At 41.9% G+C, this 19696-nt stretch overlaps 1 protein-coding gene and 1 pseudogene across 1 annotated transcript in view; both read left to right on the top strand.

The window, feature by feature from the left end:
• Positions 1 to 8155, top strand: part of LOC141336212 (GTPase IMAP family member 9-like) — a 9429-nt gene extending 1274 nt beyond the window's left edge. Inside the window, exons 2-4 of the mRNA XM_073841762.1 lie at positions 1770 to 2442; positions 5188 to 5254; positions 7778 to 8155. Of these exons, the coding sequence (XP_073697863.1) occupies positions 1770 to 2442; positions 5188 to 5254; positions 7778 to 8155 (1118 nt within the window). The remainder of the gene's footprint in view (positions 1 to 1769; positions 2443 to 5187; positions 5255 to 7777) is intronic.
• LOC141336255 (deoxynucleoside triphosphate triphosphohydrolase SAMHD1-like) overlaps positions 1 to 19696 on the top strand; it is a 187713-nt pseudogene that overhangs the window by 77404 nt on the left and 90613 nt on the right.

The following is a 19696-nucleotide window of genomic DNA, read 5'->3' as shown; positions in this document are numbered from 1 at the left end:
TAAATAATTGTTATCTTTTGATCTCTTTGCATAAAAATAAACTTTCAACCCACTGTTTTTTGTATGACTTAACATGTTGTCTGAAAGAGGCTTACGATCTAACGTTAACTGCAGGCTCTTAACACAAACTATTAAACATGTTGATCTTTAAAACATCATTTAAAAAGAATATCTTTTTCATTTACAATCGCAAGGTTTTCTTTTCGTGAGGTCTTTGAGTCCAGGTAAACACAGACGGAGCTGAACCCTCCTTAAGCGTCCTAATTCCAGTCAGTGTTTTTGAAAAACAATCCTGAGTAAAATGTTGAGCACTCTTGTGTTCTTTGTAATCTATTTAGTTTAGTTGTTGTAGTAATACATCACATGTTAGCTCTGCGTAAACGTTTAAAGGAAGATAAACATGCTCGCATTATAAATTAGCAATTAGCCAACCGGCTAGTTTCCACAGTCATTTTCTTAAATAAATGCAATATTGTTACCTGAAAGTTAGGTTATATGTCCTGTCGATCAGTCCACGTTTTCTGGAGCGCTTTGTCCTGTGGAAAAATGTGAAATGACCTATTATTTTACGGATATACGATCTACATCCCGGTACGCAACAATGCGCCACAGTGGGCGCTGCTGGACTGCTATCCCTCACAGCCTCGTTTTCGATTCAAAATGGCAGCGGGCTGAATAAGGCGTATAGAACGATGTATCCCCTCCCGCTCCCCCCTGACTCGAGGTTGCCAGTTAAGCTGCAGGAGTAGGCTGCAACAAGGAGCTTCAAGTGACGAGTCCTACACAGTAATTTGTTTTTCTTCTGTTAATTATGTTTATGCTTCACAAGAGATGTTTTGCGAAGTAATTATGTATCGCAAAAATGTACAGATGGCGATTAGCCAAATATTTCGCAAAGATGTACTGTAATACCACAGTTCAGTCGGAACATAAATTGTTTTCATACCCTGCTAGTGGTGCGATATTAAGCTTTTTATGAACGCATTTAGCACTGCCGACCGTGGAAAATCCACTGTGTACGGAAGCAAAGTTAGCCAAACATAGATGAATATCTTACCTGTCAAGGAGAAAATTAGCTACGTTGGCGTCTATCTTCAAATTCTTCTCCGTTTTCAGCCGTCTCCATCATTCAAAGGCATCTCCTATACCAATCCTTGTTTTATTTCGGACTTTGTCACAACGTATTTCGGATTCATAACGAGGTATTTTAGGTTTGTAACGTTATACATGTTTTATCCGACACCGTTCGTAGCTGTAACTAGAGCAGACAGAGCTGGCAACCCGTCTAACGAAACTCTACTGACTTCGTGATTGGTAGATAGCTGGAGGGTGGAGCCTCAGACCAAAACACAAAATGACAACAATAACATCAGTTGAGGGCTGCAACTCTCACTTTTAAATGACAATATCCTGGCCGGACCACTGTTGTCAGTGATATAAGTATTTGAAATGAACATGATTTCTTAATGTCTAGTGACATGTCAGGGCCATTTTATGATTAACTGACATTAATTTCTTACATACGGTTCCTTTAAATGATCTGATTGCAAACACAAAACTGAAATCGAGTTAAAGGTTTAGAATAGAAATTGCACTTCAGTAATTTTGCACTAATTGCATTAAACTATTTTAACACATTAAGAATGTGTATTTAATTGCATGTGTTACAGTATTAAAGTTGACAGGCCTTATTTAAACCTAAATAAAATGTTCTATTAAAAACAAATATGTGTAGTTCCAGTGAAAACAACTTGTCTCTCTAACTTCAGGAGATCTGAGGATTGTTTTGCTGGGAATGACTGGAGCTGGAAAGAGTGCAACTGGAAACACCATCCTGGGCAGAAATGTGTTTAAAGTGGACTTTAGTCCTAAGTCAGTTACTCAACAATCAAAGAAAAAGGAAATGGAAAAAGGTGGAAGACACATATCGATAATCGACACTCCAGGCCTCCAGGATTCAAAAAGAAAGAAAAATGAAGTGCAGGCTGAAATAAAGAAGTGTTTGGGCATGTCCTCTCCTGGTCCTAATGTATTTCTGCTGGTCATCAGACTGGAGGACAAATACACAGATGAAAAAAAAAACATTGTGAAATGGATTCGGGAGAACTTTGGAGAAGAATCTGTTCGTTACACAATTGTTCTGCTTACTCACGCTGATTCACTGAGGAATAGACCACTGAAAGATCATATAGAAGACAGTCCAGATCTACGACAGTTAATAATCAGCTGTGGTGGCAGATATCATGCATTCAACAATGAAGACAAAATGAATCAAGGTCAAGTCAATGAGCTGCTGTTGAAGATTGATAAAATGGTGCTTAAAAATGAAGGGAAGCACTACACTAATGAGATGTACTATAAAGCCCAGGCAAGGCTTAACTGGTGGAAAGTAGCAATATTGGTAATAGTAGTAGCAATGGTTTTAGCAATAGCAGCAGTAAGGTAAAGCAGAAGTAAAAGCAAAAAAAGCAGGAGGATTAATAGTAGTAGTAGTAATAGTAGCAGCAGTTGTTGCAATAACATGGAAAGTAGCAGAAGCTATCAAAAATAAGCTATAGACTAATATGTATTCTAAATATTATACAATAATAATGATACAAAAAATAAACAAAATGTCAATATGTTTTTGAAAAAAGACACAGTACAAAAAAGAAACATTAATAAATGTATTTTAAAACAATTTAAATTTTAAAGTTAAATTATCTGTTTCATCATTATTAGCAGGTTAATCTACTCCTAACCTGACATTTAAAACATGAAAAGTTCATGTCTGATCAGACAGTGAAACATGTTTGCAATATTGGATCAAAGCAATATGCTTTCTATACTAATTGTTAACATATGTGTTCATTTTTTTTCACACCTTGGTGCTGTTTTGGTTTATTTTAAATTTAACGATTTTTAAATTGAAATGTTTTAATTTAATTACAAAATAAGTAATCCAAATAATTAAAAAAAATGAATAACAATTGAATACACAAAACTTTTCATGTAATGTCATGTAAACAAAAAGTTTTTCATTACTGTCTGTGACTGAGCATGATAGGTTTAAGAATGTGCATGTGAACAAAGGTTCGTTTGTTTGTTTCACAAATACACATTTAAGTAATCAGAACCACAACATGGAATTGCTTGTAGTTTGTGAAATGCATATTTTTAAGAGATTTGTATTAAGATAACTTAAAAAGATTCTGGGAAATGTCAAGCAAATTGTAACTGCTATTAGGTTTTCAATTGTAAATGTTATGGAGGATTAATAATCCCCTTCTATTTATTTGTGTCGTATCAAATCTATGACAGTTGCTGTCTTCTCATCTAAAACAGTGTGTCCACAAAGAAGGGTACATAAATATTGTTCCTTGTGCTTCAATAGTGTTAAAACAACTTTAATTTTTTTCAATGCGCATGTGCAGTACTGAGCGCACGTCTCAGAACGCTGATTGACTATGAGTGACACATCTTTGGTATTCTAGAGCAAAGACTATAGAATACCCAAGAAGTGTCACTTGTACAGTTTTGAATGGGGAAAAATGCAATGGTCATTATGACCGTGAAGCCCCACCTTCTTAATGAAAGAGCCAATCGTTGATTAGTAAAGTCAGCGAGTCACTGCAGGTGCCCTTAGAAGTCCTGGTTGCTATAGAAACAAGCTGCGCTCTGCACACTGGTTGATTTAAGCTTTTTAAATGATATTGAAGCACAAGGAACAATATTTATGATGCAGTTGTTGTCAGATTTCATTGGTGATTTCAAATATGAAGTTTAATCGTAAGCTTGATTAACAGGTCTGGAAAACTTGATGTTTCCCCATTCAAAGAGATAGGAGCTGCACTTGCCTGCCCAAGAGGCGTTTCAAAGATGGCCATTGATGCCTTAAAGGGACTTTGCCTATAGTCTTTGGTTTTAGTTTTAGACTATTTTAAAACCAAATGCTAGGGCAAATTCCAAACATAAGCAAACATTCCTATGCCCTACTCCCTTCAAAGGGCAGTGTGTTTTAGGGCATTTCTGTCTTTTTTAAAGGTGCCATTGAATGGAAAATGTCTAGGTTACGTAGGTAACCCTCGTTCCCTGAAGGGATTGGGATATGGGAATTCGCTTAGAATCCAATCATCTCTGAGCCTTATACAAAAGGCCAATGAAAATTGGCGAGTGGCATTTGCATGACAAGCCACGCCCCGTACATACGGGTATATATAATGGCGTCGTGCAGCCAGTCAGTCAGGTTCTTCGCTGAGGAGCCGGATCGAGCCGGCGCAGCGCGACGACAAGGCGTGGCAGGGGATGTAACGTCTCCGTTCCCTCCTTCAGGGAACGAGGGTTACCTACGTAACCTAGACGTTCCCCCTCAGTCGAATCACTTCGACGTTACATATGGGAACAGACCCTATGGAACAGGCCACGACCTTGGCGCCGCGTTACGCAATGACCCACGTGCTGGCAGGCAGACGTGTCAGCAGGGGGATACGTAACGTAACCTTCCCAACGCCCTGGGGCCCAACCAGAAGGGGGGCCCACAGGGGTGCCAGTTGAACTGAAGCAGGGGTTGGGGGGGGGGGGGGGCGGAGCACATGAATACTGTCCATGTGGAAATAGAGAAGATTCAATATATCCGTAAAGGTTCTTAGGGATATACGAGGGAAACAGAGGCCTTCTGGTTGACCTCTGGAAAAATACAGGAATATAGCCACAACCTGCGGGGCGAAAGAGACCCGGCAGGAGCACAGTCAGAACTACTCCGCATCCAGCCCTGACTGCGGGGCATGGAGGACCCAGGGTTCGCCGGAGGGAACCTACTGGAAATGGCGCACGGATCCACGTGGGAATGGCGCAACAAGCCGACACTAGCCATCCTCCCGGTCACCTGACAGAACTCGGGAGGAGACGGCCTCTACGCGGAGGTTGTAAAACCTGGCAAAGGTATTAGGTGTCGCCCAGCCGGCAGCTCTACAGATGTCTGCTAATGAGGCGCCATGTGCCAACGCATAGGAAGACGCAATACTCCGTGTGGAGTGGGCATGAATGCCTAAGGGGCAAGGCTCTCCCTGATATAAGTATGACAGGGAGATGGCTTCTACCACCCAATGAGCCAACCTCTGTTTGGAGACAGCATTCCCTTTCTGCTGACCTCCGAAGCAGACAAAGAGTTGCTCGGTGCGTCTGAAGTGCCGAGTGCGCTCTACGTAGGTGTGCAGAGCACGGATTGGACACAGCATCGCAGCAGCTGGGTCTGCCTCCTCCAAAGGCAGAGCTTGTAGGTTCACCACCTGATCGCGGAAAGGCGTGGTGGGAACCTTGGGCACATAACCGAACTCAAAGCTCAAGGCACGATTCGTCGACAGAGAAGGCTTGTAGATCCCCCACCCTCTTGATGGAAGCCAACGCAGTCAGGAGCACTGACTTCAGTGACAGAAACTTAAGCTCGACTGAGGCGAGTGGCTCAAAGGGAGGTCCCCGCAGGCCACGAAGGGCGACGGAGAGGTCCCAAGAGGGTACGAGGCGCGGTCTGGGAGGATTAATCCTCCTGGCGCCTCTGAGGAACCTCACAATCAGAGGGTGCTTACCAAGGGATAATCCATTTACTGCATCGTGATGTGCGGCAATAGCGGCAACATACACCTTGAGAGTCGAAGGGGACAGCCTGAGCTCCAACTTCTCTTCAGAAAGGAAAGCACTACTGCAATCGTGCATCTCAGTGGGTCCTCTCCCCGAGAGGAGCACCAGTCGAAGAACAGACCCCACCTCAGTGCGTAGGCCTGCCTCGTAGAGGGGGCCCGGGACTGAGTGATGGTTTCTATCACGGCCTGCGGGAGGCCAGCGAGGTCTGACGCGTCCCGTCCAGAAACCAGACGTGCAGGTTCCAAAGATCGGGACGCAGGTGCCAAATTGTGCCCATCCCCTGAGAAAGAAGGTCCTTCCTCAAGGGGATTTTCCAGGGAGGGGCTGCCGCGAGGGAAATGAGTTCTGGGAACCAGGTCCTGGTAGGCCAGTATGGGGCGACCAGGAAAACCTGCTCCTCGTCCTCCCTGATCTTGCACAGGGTCTGTGCAAGGAGGCTCACTGGGGGAAAGGCGTACTTGAGCCCCGGCGGCCAGCTGTGGGCCAGAGCGTCCCTGCCGAGGGAAACGTCGCTGAGGGAGAAGAACTTCTGGCAGTGGGAGGACTCGGGGGAGGCAAACAGATCTATCTGGGCTTCCCCCAAGTGGCTCCAAATCAGCTGGACTGTCTTGGGGTGGAGTCGCCATTCTCCAGGGAGGGTGGACTGCCGTGAGAGCTGATCTGCTGCACGGTTGAGTTCCCCGGGAATGTGAATGGCCCGCAGCGATTTCAGCCGCGTTTGACTCCAGAGGAGCAGACGGCGGGCGAGTTGTGACATGCGGCAAGAGGGGAGGCCGCCCTGGCGGTTGATATAGGCCACAACCGCAGTGCTGTCGGTACGAACAAGCACGTGTTTCTGGCGCAACGTCGATCGGAAGCGACGAAGGGCCAGAAGCACAGCCAACAACTCGAGGCAATTGATGTGCCACTGCAGTCGAGGTCCTGTCCAGGAGCCCGAAGCTGCTTGCCCGTTGCACACAGCACCCCAACCCGTGGTGGAGGCATCCGTGTAAACCACGATGTGCCTGGACACCTGACCTAGGGGCACTCCGGCCCGGAGAAAGGCCGGGTCTGACCGCGGGCTGAACAGGCGGCGACACAGCGGGGAAACGCCAATCCGGATTGTGCCACGGTGCCATGCCCGTCTCGGGACTCGGTCGTGTAACCAATGCTGAAGCGGTCTCATATGAAGCAAGCCCAGCGGCGTGACCGCGGCTGCAGCTGCCATATGCCCCAGGAGCCTCTGAAAAGTTTTGAGAGGAACCGCTGTCTCGTGTCTGAATAAGTTCAGACACCTCAGCATCGACAGCACACACTCGTTGGTTAGGCGGGCTGTCATAGTGACCGAGTCCAGCTCCACACAGAGAAAAGAGATCCTCTGCACTGGGGAGAGTTTGCTCTTCTCTCGGTTGACCTGAAGGCCCAGATGGCTGAGGTCCCGAAGCACCAGGTCCCTCTGCTCGCACAACAGGTCTCGCGAATGTGCTATCAAGAGCCAATCGTCGAGATAGTTGAGAATGCGGAAGCCTGTCAGCCAAAGAGGGGACAGAGCTGCCTCCGCGACCTTCGTGAAGACGCAGGGAGAGAGGGCTAGGCCAAATGGGAGAACCTTGTACTGATACGCTCGACCCTCGAACGCAAACCGAAGGAAGGGCCTGTGGCGAGGAAGAATCGAGATGTGAAAGTACGCGTCCTTCAGGTCGATGGCTGCAAACCAATCCTGGGGACGAAGGCACGAAATCATGCGTTTCGTCGTCAAAATCTTGAACGGCAGCCTGAGAAGGGACCGATTCAGGACCCACCACTCTTTTTGGGCACGATGAAGTAGGGACTGTAGAACCCTGACCTCATCTCGGCTGGAGGGACCGGCTCGATCGTGTCCTTCGCCAGTAGGACTGTGACCTCCGCACGCAGAACAGCGGCATGCGTGTCCGAATGGACAGTGGTGTAAAGAACGCCTCTGTACCTGGGCGGACGCCTGGCGAACTGAATCGCATAGCCAAGACGTACCGTCCGTATCAACCACTGCGAGGGGCTGGGAAGCTGAAGCCAGGCCCCCAAGCGCCCCGCCAGGGGTATCAAGGGAACGTTGACCGACGTGCCTGTGGTGGGGCAGCCTGGGGGGGGGGGGCGTGTAGGGGAGACAAGCTGCTTGAAGCAGGGCCTACCTTCTTCCCAGGTTCCCGCGCTAGCGATAGACAACTCCGTGTCCGGCTCCGAGAGGGCATCCAAGTGCTGCCCAGAACGGGAACACGAGGCCGAGGCCCCGGAGGTGTTAAGAGAAATTGCTCTTTTTGTGAGGTTGTGGGTACCGCCGGCCCGTAGGCCGACGGCAGTGTTGAAGTGCACAACGACCCCCGGCCCTCCACCGGGAGCGGAGACGGCGATGTTCTCGTTCCCTGAAGAGCAGATCTCTCCTCCTCCAGGTTGCCCGCATCAGGGCCGCTTCGCAGTTTTCTTGCGGGTGCACCCTTCCCGTGGCCAGCTCGACATCGGGCTGCTTCCTTCTTGGGTCTTGTTTCGTGGGGCTCAGCCGGCGACGGAGCGGGTTTTGTAGAAGCCGCGGGGGGGCACCCTCGGCGACGGGCAGGAGGAGGCTGGGCGACGGGATGATAGGCACGCGGCGGGGCAAGATGTGTTGAATAGCCTCCTTCTGCTTCTGGACTGCCGAGAACTGTTGGGCAAAGTCCTCGACAGTGTCGCCGAAAAGGCCGCTCTGGGAGATAGGAGCGTCAAGAAAGCGGGCTTTGTCGACGTCTGCCATCTGGGCCAGAGTCAGCCATCAGTGTCGCTCCTGGACCACAGCTGTGGACATCACCTGACCAATGGCACCAGCCGTGACCTTCGTGGCCCGGAGGGCGAAGTCGGTGGCGGCGCGGAGTTCTTCCATAACGCCCTGGTCAGGACCACCCTCGTGCAGTTGTTTCAGGGCCTGGGCTTGATAAACCTGTAAGGTAGCCATGGCGTGCAGGGCGGTGGCAGCCTGTCCAGCGGCGTGATAAACGCGGCCCGCGAGAGCGGACGAACGCTCACACGCCCTGGACGGGAGATGTGGACGATCCCGCCAGGTGGCAGCGCCGCTTGGGCACAAGTGCACCGGGCTCAACGACGGGCCGCGGGGGGAAGACGGGGGGAGCCGGCTTGCGAACGAGCGGCGGGACTTCAGCGTGCCCATGGACATGCCCTCACAATGGGGACATGTACCATCCATGAACACCGCCTCAGCGTGCTCACTCCCTAAACACATGAGGCAGAGATCATGTCCGTCCGCAGGAGGGAGGAAACTACCGCATCCAGAAGCGCACTGTCGAAAAGCCATTCTGAAAAGAACGTCTTGACAACCGTGAGAAATTGCTCTTTTAGCTTCCCGGTCTGCCCAGGGAAAAGCCGCGGGGCGGCTGTGCACTCAACGGGCTTTGTCGCTGGATAGCAGGCGGCTTGTTGCCGTGAAAACGGCAGCCCGCAGGAGAATTTCGTGGTTTATGTAAATCCACTTGGGCTTCAGAGTACAATTTTTATCCACATTATTTTCACACTTGTCTAGTACAAATATATCGCTTTGTTCCATATTTACAGTGTATACGTTTTTCGTTATTTACCTCAAAAGAAAGGAAGTGAAATGTGACAACATGCCCCCTAGGGGTACATTGTAACATCTGAGGGGCACGTTGTAACACGACCATATGACAGCTTAAAATGTTATCTGATCGAATGAAAAAAATATACACAACAAACTAAAATATTTTGTCAGTAAAATACACGTGTTAACTTTTTAAAAGTGATGTGTTTATTTTTTTTAAATAAAAAGAATCTAATTTTGGAGTTTGACAATGAACACACGGTGGAAATGAGGAGGTCTGGGTCCAAATGCAGGAGAGTGTATTTAATTAACAATAAACAGATAAACAAACAAACAAATGGCCAACACGGCACACACGACTGGATCTGAGCAGGAGCAGGATACACAAAACTGATGACAGTAACAAGAAACAGAAACAGGATACCGGGTACAGGAAACAATGCAGACTAAACAGGGTGGTGGGAGAGTGGAGATTATAAAGACAATGGTGATTGTGAACAGCTGTGGATGTGAGTGACGAGACAGGTGTGCACACTCAAGGGAGTGAAAGTGCCGGGGGAAGGGAAACAGCGACCTCCGGAGGAGGAGGGAAAACCCGCAGCCCAGAGTCATGACATTACATTTCTTGACATAACATCTGAACATTAAACATTGATTGTCAGCCTTTATTCACCTGTTTCTTGTGGTTTCTTATCAAAATCATTAGAAGTAAGTAGTGTAATTGCATCACTAATGTCATAGAATAGCATAGTTTAAAAACAGCGGGGCATATTGTCACACAGTGTTACAACGTTCCCCATCTGCACGACTGGAATATAATACAGGTTAGTGTCTTCTGCTGGTTTGCAAAGCATTAATAAACTATCTAAACTGATAAATAACAAATTGGAGATTAAAATAATAGCAGTTTTGTCCAATTTTAAATGAATACTAAAAACTGAAATGAAAAGTTTACTTCAGCCAGAAATGTACTTTTACTATGGTAAAATATATATTCAGCAATATCTTCAAAATGCTTTTGAATTTTGGTGATCTTTTTTTCCTCTGCATAGTGTTGCTATGGCAACTAGTAAATACTGTAAATTTGGTTATACTAGCATGTGTGGAAATATTTGAAAAACGTGTGTTACAATTAACCCCGCGTTAGGTTGTGCCCCGCTCACCCCTACCATGAGTCTCAAACACCATCGTTTCCTCCTTCTTATATAAATCTAGTGTTTGCAAAAGACCACCGAAAAATAGGTCAATTCCAACATAACACCGACTGTTACAAAACATTCCCGGGATCGTTAATAGTTATGCCTCCAACATTTGCATCGGCCAATCATCACTAACATCAGTACATCAGTAAAATAAGGCGAGTCACTGAAGGGACACGGTTAGCTTAATGCTAGCGCTAGCCTGTTACATTGTAGTACATAGGATTTCACTTACCACATAAACAGAGAGATGTCTGCACTGATGATGGTGAATGATGGAGAAATAACTGCGCTGATGATGGCAAATGATTAACAGATCTTGAGAATCACTGACAAGCAGCTCAACTTGTGTGGTAAGTACTTGTGTCTCTGCATTATAACTTTACAGAGAGCACATGCATCACAGTAATCAGACTAAAATATCCGCGATTCAAAACGGCAGATTCAACAAACCCATATTAAAGGAACCGTATGTAGGATTGTGGCCAAAACTGGTACTGCAATCACTTTCAAAATACTGTAGAATGGTGTATCCCCTCCCGCTCCCCCCTGACTCGCAAGTACTCCTCGCTGCAGACTGTAGCGCGGTGACGTCAGGTACCTACGTCAGGTATGTGTTTACCGCGCATGCGCAAAGTGACGTATGGTATGCCTGTGTAATTTGCATTGCGTGGTGACGTTAGGCGTTTTCGCGTCGTTTAAAACGTTATGCGCATACTTAACATAATACTCTTATAAAATGTAAAAGTATTAAAAAAAGCTAAGGTGAAAAAAAAGGGGAAAAAACAGTAATATGTAGTACAGCACAAATCCATAATTTTAACCATGTCTGAGGTAAAATTATATGGAATTACAGAGTTTATTCTGTAATATTTGTGTAGTATTATATACAAGGTATTAACACTGTTGCACTTTATTTCACTGTGTATATTGTAACATTACTCTGCACCTTATATGTTTCTTATTTTAACCTTTCCACTGTCATGATTCTTGTTTATTTAGTATAATTATGGACATTTTTCTGTTGCTTTGGCAATTCTGCCTGTGGAATATTTAAGCCAATAAAGTAGTATTAGACTACATACAGTATATTTTCAGTGTCTACATCCCATTTTATGCATGGTGCCTCCAAAAAACCAAACTGATAACAGTGATCTTTTATTGCAAACAACAAAACAAAATATAATTGTATATACTGTGATGAGTCGGCTGCCTCCCCCCTAATTATCATCACCACCCCGTCCCTTATTCGCCGCCCTTCTCCAGGCTCCCAATGGGAGTGGGTGTGTATGGGAGAGGAGAGTCGCGAAAACATCCCGGGCTGGCGGTGTGTGATGAGGAGCACGTGAACTGAATGAAGCCTCATCACCGCCGCTGCGGATCCGGATGAGGACCGTACCCGTGACGGCTGACGGGCCAGGATGCCGGGCCGTTTCATCCCCCAGAAGTGCCGCGTAGGCGGAGGAGGAAGATGCCGCTGAAGAAGCCGCCGCCCCTCGCGCCCCGGACCTGAGCAGGCGCCTTCACGACGAGGACACCAGATTCCCCGTTTATTTGGACACATTTACCCCCTTGGAAACTTGTTTTCTTTTACTTTCTGTTTAATAAAAGCCTCTCCGAGGCCTGACGCCACACCCACTGTGTCTGTCGTTTGCTCCTCCCGCCACAATACATATATATTTTTATATATAATAATTAAAACTATAAACATGACACATGAGGACAAGAGAAAACAACAACAAAAATAGTTTAAAAAAAGTTAATGAACATGCACATGCGCACATTGCGCAGTAACGCCAGTAAGAATAGCACGCATGCGTGTTATATACATACCATACGTCACTTTGCGCATGCGCGGTAAACACATACGTGACGTAGGTACCTGACATCACCGCGCTACAGTCTGCAGCGAGGGGTGTCTCCTGACTCGAGGTTGCCAGCAAAGCTGCAGGAGTAGGCTGCAACAAGGAGCTTCCAATGGCAAGTGACGAGTCTTACACAGTAATTTGATTTTCTTCTGTTAATGTTTATGCTTCACAAGAGATGTTTTGCGAAGTAATTATGTATCGCAAAAATTTACAGATGGCGATTAGCCAAATATTTCGTAAAGATGTACTGTAATACCACATTTCAGTCGGAATATAGATTGTTCTCATACCCTGCTAGTGGTGCGATATAAAGCTTTTTATGGACGCATTTAGCACGGCCGACCGCGGAAAATCCACTGTGTACGGAAGCAAAGTTAGCCAAACATAGATGAATATCTTACCTGTCAAGGAGAAAATTAGCTACGTTGGCGTCTATCTTCAAATTCTTCTCTGTTTTCAGCCGTCTCCATCATTCAAAGGCATCTCCTATACAAATCCTTGTTTTATTTCGGACTTTGTCACGACGTATTTCGGATTCATAACGAGGTCTTTTAGGTTTCGTAACTTTATACATGTTTTATCCGACTCGTTCTTAGCAGCAGCTGTAACTAACTAGAGCATAGCTGGCAACCCGTCTCACAAAACTCTACTGACTTCGTGATTGGTAGATAGCTGGAGGGTGGAGCCTCAGACCAAAACACAAAATGACAACAATAACATCAGTTGAGGGCTGCAACTCTCACTTTTAAATGACAATATCCTGGCCGGACCACTGTTGTCAGTGATATAAGTATTTGAAATGAACATGATTTCTTAATGTCTAGGGACATGTCAGGGACATTTTATGATTAACTGACATAAATTTCTTACATACGGTTCCTTTAAAAGTGGCGAGAGCTCCTAATTATATATTTTTATCCATGTACAAGTTATTGAGAGAGAGCAGCTCTGTGAAACAGCCAATCAGAGCAGAGCTCATTAATATTCATGAAGCTTCCAAATAAGGCAAAAACAGACTGTTTCATTCTAGGGACAAATTCTAGGGTTGTAGATGGACCTGTAAAACCATTTCTGGAGATTTTTTGCCCTTTCCTATGCCATATACCTTCTATGTAGATATCAGAGAACAATTTAAAATATTCTCTCAATGCATTCTATGGCACCTTTAAGCATTTGGAACTCCCTTGACTAAGAGAATGACTGACAAAATGTTACCTTGACAACGCTGTGTGTGCATGAAGCATTCAGCACTCCATCATTATTGTTAAATATTAATTTTATGGTAACACTTTACAATAAGGTTCTTTAGTTAACATTAGTTAACAACATTAGTTAACATGAACTAATAATGAACTGCACTTATACAACATTTATTAATCTTTGTTCATGTTAATTTCAACATTTACTAATACATTATTAAAATCTTGTTAATGCAGTGTGAACTAACATGAACAAACACGAACAACTGTATTTTCGTTAACTAACGTTAATGAAGATCATTAAATACATTAACAAATGTATTGCTCATGGTTAGTTCATGTTAGTTAATGCATTAACTAATGTTTAACTAATGAACCTTATTGTAAAGTGTTACCAATTTTATTTACTATTAAACTTTTTTTTTCAAATTAAACATGCTTAAACTTGCTTACACTACAATTTTAAATAATATTTATATCACTGACAAAAATATTTTGTATTACATTAAAATATATTCAGCCTATTCAAAAAAATATATCAAATATAAAAAACAACTTTACAAGTTACCTTGTTACCATAAGAGATGGACAGCAGATACTGTTCATACTGTTCTCAGATGAGAGAAAATGGATAATTTGTGTTTTAATAATACAATGTAAAAAAACAACAAAACACTTAAATGTGATTCTTGAATAAATGCTTTATAAACAACAACATACCCACTGTTTGTTGTGCTTGTTTTAACACAGTAATTGATTTATTGAATATATTTGATAGTTATAAAGATTACAAACTCAGGTTTTGGTCACCACCATCAAATGGGTCAACTCTGTCAGGTCTGTCACCATTGTCAGATTAATTTGTTGATAATATTTGATTATGATTCTTTACATTTGTTGAGGAATTATTATCCCCCCCCCCTCTATTAAATATAATTTTGTTTATTTGATATTGTTATTTATATTATATTATTGTTTTGAGTTAAGATGGATATGACTTTGAAGATTTGTTCAGGAAGTGCATTGTCACTTTAAGAGTATGTACTTGTTCGTGTGCATGCATCGCTCACTCAGTTCACTTCCTTCTGAGCCGAGAGAAGGTTGTCTTGTGGTTAATTGAGGCATTAAACCGTGTGTTTAATAGAGAGAGTCACAAAATGTATGCAGAAAATAAAGACAGTGCCAAGCAGTGAGAGGCCTGAAGTTCTCCATTGTGAATAATTATTGTCACCACTGTTGAGGAACGTATGATAAGTGTTTATGTCCAAAAGCTTGGGCCAAAATTTTGGTTATCTTCAGTTGTTGTTCTTGCGTTTTACCTTTTTTTCAGTGGTGCTGTTTGTTAACAGCAGGTGTTTACCACTAATGATCAATTATCATTTAATTAATAATTGTATTCATTTGTAATCTTTGAGGACATAGATTTAGATGCAAGACTAATTTTTGATTTGTAAGAGATGACTTGGTTCCATCTCTGACCTCTTGCTAAAAAACTGTGCTAATTGGCAAATCCAGGTGATTAGAACAAAATACAGGGGAGAATATTTTACTTTTGAAGCCTGGAGTTTCCACCTCTGATCTTGATTTGGGTAAAATCAATTATGAAACAATTCATACTTTATAGCTGCTAAAGGTAAAATGTATTTGAATGATGTATTTCCTATTTGGAGTCCTCTATGAGTGTTTATACTATTTAGGAGTCTGTGATATTAGTAGAAAATACACCACACTGTGATAATTGGCAAAGACAGTATTGAGAAGACAACAGATATTAATTCCATCTGAAATTAGTCACATCTTACTGAGACATTAGTGTTTGAAAAGAAAGCCATATCCTACATTCCTCAATATTCATTTATTAAATAACCCCTAATTAAATGTTAAACATGTTAAACATCAGTCAGTTTTTGACAACCTCATTCACTTAGAACAACATTCATTCATTCTTGCTTACTGTTTACTCTTGCATAGAAAATAAATGAATTACATGTGAATGCTCAGGTGTGTGGACTAGACACTGCACACTTTCATAAATTGCACAGGTTTTTGCTTTGCAAAGTGAAATATGAATCTTGCTGTTTACCTAAACTTTACAAGAGAAGACAGGGCAATAAAAATTTTCTCAAGCTGTTAAATCTCAATTTTTACTGTCAAATCTGTCACGTCCACTAGAGCCTCATCAATATGGCATGCACGCACTGTTTGCTATGGCTACTTGAATTACTCCATTCTTGAAACCGAAAGTTCAGTTTTTCTGTTTACTGATCTGTAAACATATCTGGGTACGTCACATAAGCTGATTTCTGTAAAAACCCCTAGATAAGATCTCAGTTTATCTTTATTTCCTTATCAGTATATTGTCTTGTTTTTGTCTCATATCTCAGTTGCCATGACAGTAATTGGGTTTGTTTTTTCTTTGGTCAGATTCTCTGTTTATGTTATAAAGAACATGAACCTTTGTACCTTTGGTACTTTGTACCATAGAAAGGATAAATATGCTTTACAGCTACTTACCTAAACTCACAAGTGTTTTCTGAGTACTTTGGTTCAGTTTACATACACTCTTAAACGTAAAAGTTTTTTTTTTTTTTTTTTTGGCATTGATGGTTCCATGAAGATCCTTGAACATCCATGGAAAGCAGAAAAGGTACTTTATATACAGTAAAATTCCCAGTGTTAAATCAACACTGCTCAGAGTGTAGAGGATTTTTTTTTTTTACAGTGTACAGCTACAGCCTTAGATAAAATCAACTGAAATAAAACAGCAGAGGATGATTAAACAACTCCACAAACAACATTACAGTTTGACTTGATTTCTGTCAAAAATTGACAGAATGTGAAAGAATGTGATCAAGTCTGTGGACGTGTCAAAGGAATTTGGCTGCTGAAAATACAATAGTTTGTTTAAAATATTTAAATGTAATTTTTATGTTACTTACACTGTTAGACATTTCTGTAATTTCTACAGTTTTTTACTGTATATCACCCAGTATAATACAGCAAATTCCATTCCATTCCATATGAATTTCATAGTAAATAACTGTAATTACCTTTGCATCATGGGCATTTTCTGTGATGTCAAACACCAAATACAGAGACATATTGTATTTTTTTAAAATTGCTGTATCCTACTGTATTTGCCATAACGGCCTCTTTAGCGCCACTCCTGACAGGATTTGTCCTGCACTTAGTTTTTCTCTGGGGATGGAACCCGCGAACGGGAGAGTTCCGGAGAACATCTGCGCTGTGTGTGGTTGCCATAGGTGGTTGCACCTTGCGAGAGAATAAGACAAGCAAGAAAGGTAAAAAAAAAAAAAAATGTTTGTATGTATGTTTGTGTGTGCTTTGTCAGATTTTTGCACAACAGTTTAATCTAGTAATATTTACTTAATTTACAACATGACGGTACATAAACTTTACCACGGTATACTGCGCTGTCCTTTCAATTAACAAACAACTGTCATCTTATTAAATTACCGAATTAAAATTACTTTAACGAGCAAGACTTGTCTTATATTAACACTAAGTTAACTAGTGTCAAATTATGTTGAATTGTTAATTATCGTTGGCCAGTAGTCTAGTTGAGAATATAAGATCGTATGTTAGCTACAGTTAGGTTAAACAAAAGTTCTATGACAAGCTGCCTTTCTAGTTTTAGCATTAGATTTAAAAAAAATAATAATAATAATATTTACTGAATTTTCAGTGTGTGTTTTTAAAGGCAACTCGAAGCATCACAATGGACAGAAGCAGGACAGAAGCAAGCCAGCCACACTGAGATAAATGGTAAGAGATGAATTATCTTCACTATGATTTTGTGAATTTTGTGAATTCCATATGGGGGTTGCCTTTTACAAATGTGTATTTTCTTCTTGTTTTTTCAGGGAACAAATTCCCCTCTGTAACAAAGTGGATGGTGAGCAAAGGTGGCCTACATTGTGGAGCAGCACCTGGAATATGCAGTTGATATGTATTCTTTAGCTGCTTATATAATTTTTTCCCTAGTATTTTTAATATTTCCTAAATATTCTTTGTAAGGCTAAATCCAGAGGATACAACATAATGCACTGCAAAAAGTCAGACAGGTGAAATTATGAAGATGAACTGTTCCAACACTGGAAGACTGTATTTTTTGTGTTTTTGTTATATACGCAATATTTAAATAAAGAATTTGATATTTTGTATTAATTGTGTCTATTTGAATTGAATGTCAGTAGTACCTAAATTAATTAAATTAAATAAAAATTAATTCTATATAAAAATGATACAATTGAATGAAATCTATATACAAATAAATGAATTACAGTAGTAAACTGTAGTACATTATACAGTACCTTACTGTATAACCGCAATACAGTTGGGAACTGGAAAAATTTAATTACAGTAACTCACTGGCAACAGTGTTGCAGTATTTTCCAAAAAATAAATGAATAAATAAATTACAAAATCAAACAAAAGTTATGGCACAGAAGGCACACACTTAACAACAATAACTATATTAGGTTAAACCTAAAATAAATCAAAACTCTTTAAGCATGCAGTTAATTCTGAGGCATGTTTTGTCCACACACTCATTAAGGAAAATGTCCATATCATCCTTAAATTCAAAGTGAAACATGAAGGGCTCTTTGGCCAGCAGATTCTCATCATTTGTTTCTGCCTGTGAAAGCTTCAGAAGGGCTTTTTGTGGTCTTACAAACCTATCTTTAGAAAAGTTCATAATGTTGCTGCACATTAAATATAACACGGATAACATTGCATAAATATTTTTTATCAGGTTACACATTGATTATTTATTACTTATGCTGCGTTCCAGACCAGTTCCGTAAATCACGACTTCAAACCACGACTCACGACTTTGTAGCGTTCCAGGCAGGTCATGCCAAACTGCCTGAGTGCATTTATTATTTTTATATTATTATTAATTTTAATCCAACGTTATATTGTCCTAAACTCTATTTTTCCACCGTGTAACACTTGCAGTAACACTGCACCCATAGGGGCTGTCATTGTTGTTTCGCGGGCTATGTTACGTCAGAGATCGGAACTGGGAGTACATCAATCTAGTGCAATTTCACGGATAGAAGGTTGGAAAAAACGGGTTGCCTGGAACTTGGCATTAAACCCCTTTCTCTACCTCTCTGTTGGTTGTGCTGTTTGTAGTTTTTTACACTTTTTATGCGTGTTTGTAGTTTTTATAGAATCCTCCTTCAACGTGTAATAAGTTGTAAGCATATTGAATTCTGAAGTTAAGTAGTAGACCATCCAGGAATGGTTCTGCTGTTCTGCAATCAGTCATTATTGTTTGGGCTTGGCCTGGACTGAAGCACAGGCTCTACTCTTCAGCACAATGTTAACCTTACAAAACAGACAAAAAGAAACTCTTAAAATCCCAACAGAACATTCAGCACTACTAGATCTCTCTTATATCATTGCATGTAAAAACACATAGAATAACACTTCATTTCAGGTTTTACTATCCTTTTATTGAGATCAAATAACTTTTTTCCACTGTTAGGTTTTACAGTGTGTTGCTGTTTTTACGTGAATTTACAGTAAACTATTGGCAACAGTGTTTGTTTGCCATAAAACTGATTTACAGTTTATTACTGTTAAAATAAATGTTGTGGGTGTGTCTTTTTATGTTACATGATTAACCCTTTTAAACTCAGAGGAAAATCCTTAAGTCTCCACACTAAACAGAGAAAAAAGTCACACTGACAGGGTTAGTGTACGTGACTGCTGAATATTGGTGATGAACACCTGCTGTCAACAAGCCAAATCCCACAAAGATAGTAATACCTATAAATTTTGACCTTGTGGACATTTTAGGATCTCAATGAGGAATCAGGCTTGTAAATCATACAGAATGATGTGCTGTAATAGCGAGATTTAGGTTTAGATACTAGTGCATTATTCTCTACACTCTTTCTAAGTGAGGTAAAGTGTTTATTTTATTATGAAAGTGTACAATATTCTAGGTTAACCATAACGTGTTATTTTTTCAGTGTGCATATAATATAGTTAATATGGTTAATATACCAATATCTATAGTATAAATATCTTCTAGACTATATGCCCACCCAGAATGTCTGGCAGCCCACCCTTCCATAGCCGTCAAGAACCGTGCCTTGGTCGAACTAATCAGTTAAATCAGCCCCCTGGGCTACCAACCTCTGAAGAAAAAAAAACATTTATAAGCCACCATTATAGTGGTCAGTGTGGTCCTAGTGGTCCTAGTTGGGCTCTTGA

Source organism: Garra rufa, chromosome 6, assembly GCF_049309525.1.
Source record: "Garra rufa chromosome 6, GarRuf1.0, whole genome shotgun sequence".
Taxonomy (NCBI): Eukaryota; Metazoa; Chordata; class Actinopteri; order Cypriniformes; family Cyprinidae; genus Garra; species Garra rufa.
Note: the sequence above shows the minus strand (reverse complement) of the source record. Positions and strands in the feature narration are given on the sequence as shown.